This window comes from Rhinopithecus bieti, unplaced genomic scaffold (assembly GCF_001698545.2).
Source record: "Rhinopithecus bieti isolate Rb0 unplaced genomic scaffold, ASM169854v2 scaffold_40559, whole genome shotgun sequence".
Classification (NCBI taxonomy): Eukaryota; Metazoa; Chordata; class Mammalia; order Primates; family Cercopithecidae; genus Rhinopithecus; species Rhinopithecus bieti.
Window position 1 is genome coordinate 944,597 of NW_016817388.1, and position 6,143 is coordinate 950,739.

The window sequence follows — 6,143 nt, forward strand, 5'->3', positions numbered from 1 at the left end:
CCCACGCCGGGCGGCCACGAAGGGCGGGGCAGCGGGCGCGCGCCCGGCAGGGGGGAGGGGCCGCGCGCCGCACCCGCTGGGAATTGGGGCCCTAGGGGGAGGGCGGTTGCGAAGACCGCGGCACTTACCGTTCGCAGCGTAGGGCCTGGTGGTCCCCGAGGGGAGGGAGGGGGGAGGAGGGGCGAGAACGGTGACCAGAGTCTCCTCAGCGGTGGCTTTTCTGCTTTGCAGCCTCAGCGCTGGCGCCAAAACCGGACTCCGCCCACTTCCTCGCCCCTGCGGTGCGAGGGTGCGGAATCCTCCAAACGCTGGGGGAGAGAGAGTTGGGAGCTTAAAAACTAGTACCCCTTTGGGACCACTTTCAGCAGAGACCCCTCCTGTGCCCCAGGGGTCAGCTGCATAGACGCGGGTCAGGGTTAGGTCAGTGTGGCGTGAACGATAATTTGAGTAGAAGTTGAATCGGGTGTTTCCGGAAGGGGCTGAGTCAATCCGCCGAGTTAGGACACGGAAAACGAAAAGGGAAGGCTCATACTACGATTTTTCTGGCGGGGGTTATCAAAGGCGTAGCTGCAGGGACCACCTCCCAGGTTGAGAGGGGTGGATCTCCGGGCTGCGGATTAAGCTCCTCCCATCGGCGTTAATTTCAAACTGCGCGACCGTTTCTCACCTGCCTTGCGCCAAGGCGGGGGGCGGGACCCTATTCCGAGAGGTAGTAACTTGCCGGACTCGAGCCTTCCGCAATTCACTGAGCGCATTTACGGAAGTAACGTCGGGCACTGTCGCTGGCCACAAGAGGGGGAGGAGTACGCATTTGGCGTAAGGAGGGGCGTAGAGCCTTGCCGCCATTGGCGGCGGCTAGGGCGTTTACGCAACGGCCTGACGTAGAGGAAGACGCGTTAGTGGGGGGAAGGTTCTAGAAAAGCGGCGGCAGCGGCTCTAGCGCCAGTAGCAGCAGCGCCGGGTCCCGTGCGGAGGTACTCCTAGCGGTGTTGTTTCTCGAGCAGCGGCAGTTCTCACTACAGCGCCAGGACGAGTCCGGTTCGTGTTCGTCCGCGGAGATCTCTCTCATCTCGCTCGGCTGCGGGAAATCGGGCTGAAGCGACTGAGTCCGCGATGGAGGTAACGGGTTTGAAATCAATGAGTTATTGGAAAGGGCATGGCGAGGCCGTTGGCCCCCTTGTGGAAGTCGGCCAGCCGCCTCCGTGGGAGAGCGGCAGGAAATCGGACCGCTTCAGTAGCAGTGGGGCTTGAGGTTTATGAACGGGGTCTTGACCGGAGGCCTGAACGTACAAACAGCTTCCCCACCCTCAGCCTCCGGGCGCCATTTCCCTTCACTGGGGGTGGGGGATGGGGAGCTTTCACATGGCGGACGCTGCCCCGCTGGAGTGAAAGTGGGGCGCGGAGGCGGGAATTCTTATTCCCTTTTTAAAGCACGGTGCTTCGGAGGCCACGGCGTCTCCGCGGCGAGTGTTTCGGCGGGCACCGGGTCCCCGTGAGCGAGGTTGCGGAGCTTCCCCTCCCCCTCTCTCCCGGGAACCGGATTTGGCGGCCGCCATTTTCATGGCTCGCCTTCCTCTCAGCGTTTTTCTTAAAACTCTCTTATTCTCTTAGTGTGCTTTCTCTGTCAAGGCATAGAAGTGGTTAACTATTTTTCTTTCTTCTCGGGCTCTTTTCATACCGTTTCGAGGTGGATTTGGAGTGTTTTGTGAGCTTGGATCTTTAGAGTCCTGCGCACCTCATTAAAGGCGCTCAGCCTTCCCCTCGATGAAATGGCGCCATTGCGTTCGGAAGCCACACCGAAGAGCGGGCGGGGGGGTGCTCCGGGTTTGCGGGCCCGGTTTCAGAGAAGATACCACCACCCAGGGCGTCGGGCCGGGTTTAATGCGAGCTGTAGGACAAAGAAACCGTTTTATATTTTTCCTGTTTTTAAAATTTATTTGAGTAACGGATATATCTGGGTCTGCAGTTACTAAAACGGCAGATGAACCGCAGCAAAAATAAACACACTTTGGAAGCCATCGGCCACGAGGGGCAGGGACGAGGATGGTTTTCTGGGCGGGGGAGGGATGATATTCGCGTCAGAAGCCTTTACTGTTCTTGATGATTCCGCTTAAGTTGTAGAGCCGACTCGTATTTTAAGTAATGTTTTTACTGAGAAGTTTAATCCTTACGGGACAGTTCCATGGACCATTATAGATGATTAGTTAGAAATTACGAGGAAAGTGAAATAACGATTTTATCCTTAGTTGTACTTCGGTTAAAACATGGCTTCAGAGGCTCTTTCCTGTAATGCGTGTGTATTTTTATGCAAAATTGTTTTGGGCCTGGGCCGCTCTGTATTTGAACTTTGTTACTTTTCTCATTTATGTTTGCAATCTTGGTTGAACATTACATTGATAAGCATAAGGTCTCAAGCGAAGGGGGTCTACCTGGTTATTTTCTTTGACCCTAAGCACGTTTATAAAATAACATTGTTTAAAATCGATAGTGGACATCGGGTAAGTTTGGAAAAATTGTGAGGTAAGTAATGAGTTTTTGCTTTTTGTTAGTGTTCTGTAAGACTTGTTATAAATGTACATTGTCGGTAATTTCAGTTGAGACACCTATGTGCTGACGACAATTAAGAAAAAACTAGTTGAGAAAATGAAAATACTTATCTTGGCAAGTAACCATTTCAAGACTGCGTTGTGTCTCGTAGAAAGTAGTTTGATCATTTCAGTTAATTTTTTTTTTTTTTTAATTTTTACCAGTCCTGAAAACAATTACAGGAAAAAATCCGAACTGGCTTTTACCACTGTTTTTTAGCAATTAGGAGCATGTGAATGGGGGGAGAGAGCTCTGTAGAGCTGGGATGAGAGCAGCAATTTTGCTTGCTGGGAACCAAAAATAATTCTTCATTCAAAATTACCTGTGACTTTCTAGCGTGCATTATGCATTCGTAGCAGTTGGTCCTGGATATCACTTCCCCTCGTTTGAGTTTTTTTTTTTTTTAACGTAGTTATCTTTTAAGATAGGTTTACTTAACATTCTTAACTGCCCAAAATACTGGGCTGTGTAATACAGCATATTTGCTTGTTTGCAGGTATTAAAGATTTCAAGTCTGAGGTTTTTCCTATTGAGTTAGAAAATTGTTTCGTGCCGTGTCTCTTGCCACATGGCCAATCAAGTTTAGTAAGCTTCAGCTTTCAGTAATAGTTAGCTTAGAGATTATGCCAGGTGACTATTTTATTGTACATAAGGTTAAGCTGAGTAATTCATATTCTGTATTGTCATATCCTATATAGACAATGTCCAAAAACCAGTTAAAACTTTTAAGCTTTGAGTGCTACTGGTCATAAAAATGAATTTGTCCTGGTTTTAAGTAATTTTTAAGGTTATTGCTAATGCATATCATGATTTTAAATATTTTTGTCACAGAGTCATAGGGAGAAACAGTGTTTTACAAAGGTTTTTTTGGCTGATGTACTTAGAATCACCACCAGAGGGGGCAGTTAAGGGAAAATAAATGGTACTGAATCGTGAAATAAAAACTTTGGGTCATAACCATCGAACCAAAAGTTATTTTCTGATGTTTATAAATAGAAATCTGCGTTTTTAGGTTATAGGGTTGAAATTTTGGTAAAGATTTAGTAATCTTTTGATAACCACGGTCTACATTTGTTCATTTCTCCTTAGAAATTTTTTAAATTAAGTAATAATACATTTGCTTAAGAATTTAATGTTGAGTAAATTTAGATCAAGCATTAATGATTTTGAAACTTGTGTAGATCAGCTGAGGCAATTTTTTTGGTGTAACACAACTAATATGCAGTTTAACATATGGTTTAAATTTGATGTAAGTTTTTTTTTTCCCCCCCAGAAAACTTTAGAAACTGTTCCTTTGGAGAGGAAAAAGGTACTCTGCCAGCAGGTCACCTCATATTTAAGAATTTAATTTCCTGCATACAAAGAGGAAAATGTAAATAAAAATTGAAATGGTATTTTCCTTTGCAGAGAGAAAAGGAACAGTTCCGTAAGCTCTTTATTGGTGGCTTAAGCTTTGAAACCACAGAAGAAAGTTTGAGGAACTATTACGAACAATGGGGAAAGCTTACAGACTGTGTGGTACGTAAGTTACTGAATTGTTACTGTATATTAGTATTGTAGCTGTTAAGTGAATTATGGAGGAAGTAACTATATCAGTATAGTAAAAAATTCTATTATGACTGTTTACTTATAAGCCATAATGAGATTAAATGCTAAAGTTTCCTCTTTGGTTTGAAAGGTAATGAGGGATCCTGCAAGCAAAAGATCAAGAGGATTTGGTTTTGTAACTTTCTCATCCATGGCTGAGGTTGATGCTGCCATGGCTGCAAGACCTCATTCAATTGATGGGAGAGTAGTTGAGCCAAAACGTGCTGTAGCAAGAGAGGTAAGCAAACCATGACTGTCTTGTGCAATTAACATAAAGAATGCTGCCTTGTTGATCATTGGAAAGTATTTCTGAAGTTTTAACTCAAGATTTTATTAAAGCTCTGTTGGGTTTCTGGACCGTTTTCTGAAGCTAACTTATTTTTCAAAAGCTAGGTCCCTAAAAGCTGTTGTTGTAGATCTGGTAGTTTTAAGGTGGGTACAAGCCAAGTGTGGTACAAAGGTCGGCTACTTTGAATCATGCTTGTGTTTTTTTCTGTCGGGATGACTTTTACCCCACCACTGTTTTAGGAATCTGGCAAACCAGGGGCTCATGTAACTGTGAAGAAGCTGTTTGTTGGCGGAATTAAAGAAGATACTGAGGAACATCACCTTAGAGATTACTTTGAGGAATATGGAAAAATTGATACTATTGAGATAATTACTGATAGACAGTCTGGAAAGAAAAGAGGCTTTGGCTTTGTTACTTTTGATGACCATGATCCTGTGGATAAAATCGTATGTAAGTGTCTAACCGCAAATGTACTGTTCTTGCCATGTATTCAATTTTGTGTATGTTAACATCTAATTTTTTTATTGAAAGGTAAACTTTTAAAGTTGCTTAATGTTGATTTAATTTAAAAGGAGTTTGAATTTTTCATTGCAGTGCAGAAATACCATACCATCAATGGTCATAATGCAGAAGTAAGAAAGGCTTTGTCTAGACAAGAAATGCAGGAAGTTCAGAGTTCTAGGAGTGGAAGAGGAGGTAATTTCAATTTTGTTTCTTCTTTATTTTTGTTCATATAAGGGCTTGCTTCTAACTGGGGCATTTATTGTAGGCAACTTCGGCTTCGGGGATTCGCGTGGTGGCGGTGGAAATTTCGGACCAGGACCAGGAAGTAACTTCAGAGGAGGATCTGGTAAGTTCAAATTCTGTGTGTTTAAAGGATGAGTGTGCTTTTATTTTAAATATGATTAGGTTTTGATTAGTAGAATCAGGAAATCTAACTACATCAAAACCTTTCCCTAAGACTTCAGATAGATAGTATCCTGGCAAGTTCCTGTGACTTGGCCAGACAAGAAGTTTAATAGGGTTGTGTTAATAACAGTTGTATTTGTCTGGATTAATAATGTGAAACGAAGTGTCATCAGAAAAGCTTTGGCCCCATGAAGTGTCATTCTTATGTATAAATGAAATGGAATCTCTAAAATTGAGACTTGTTCAGTTAAGAGTTCAAAATTTAGGTCGTAATGAGATTTAATTCTATGCTTTCATGTTTTGTGAATAAACTAGTAGCAGTAGTGTGTGCTTTTCTGAGGTTCTTAATTATTGTGCTGAGGTATTAAGAGAACTGAAAAAATGAGTATTAGCAATAATGGTGAACAGCTTATAATAAATGTAATCTTTTTTGGCCCCTAACAGATGGATATGGCAGTGGACGTGGATTTGGGGATGGCTATAATGGGTATGGAGGAGGGCCTGGAGGTCAGTTTCCTCTATGTTTTGGTTTGTTCATGTGACTAATGTATACTAACCATGTTGTATATTTAGTTCATTTGTATTTTGAGTTTTTAAACATTTTATATTGCCCCTTATAAAGGGCTTAGGTGATAGTGGTCCAGTTATTTCTTCTATAAGTAATTTGCCGTCTTAGTTGTTACAGCCTAAGGAATAGAGTGCTATTTAAAATGAAAATTTAAAGATAATCATCATCGTTTTCCATCTTTTTTTTTTTTTTTTTTTTTTTTTT

General features: G+C 43.1%; 1 protein-coding gene across 5 annotated transcripts in view; it reads left to right on the forward strand.

Annotated features, from left to right (window-relative positions):
• Positions 1–901: 901 nt before the first annotated feature.
• The window catches only part of HNRNPA2B1 (heterogeneous nuclear ribonucleoprotein A2/B1), a 13,828-nt gene continuing 8,586 nt past the window's right edge, over positions 902–6,143 (forward strand). For 3 of the 5 annotated variants that reach the window (XR_001882236.1, XR_001882235.1, XM_017855980.1), the window contains exons 1-8: positions 914–1,119; positions 3,860–3,895; positions 3,994–4,104; positions 4,265–4,411; positions 4,702–4,912; positions 5,057–5,158; positions 5,232–5,312; positions 5,816–5,878. Coding sequence is in view for 3 of the 5 variants with exons in the window: in XM_017855980.1 (XP_017711469.1) it covers positions 1,114–1,119; positions 3,860–3,895; positions 3,994–4,104; positions 4,265–4,411; positions 4,702–4,912; positions 5,057–5,158; positions 5,232–5,312; positions 5,816–5,878 (757 nt within the window). In the remaining 2 variants the exon portion in view is untranslated. Of the gene's footprint in view, positions 1,120–3,859; positions 3,896–3,993; positions 4,105–4,264; positions 4,412–4,701; positions 4,913–5,056; positions 5,159–5,231; positions 5,313–5,815; positions 5,879–6,143 lie in introns of all 5 variants that reach the window. The other 2 variants (XM_017855979.1, XM_017855981.1) reach the window with 2 other exon arrangements.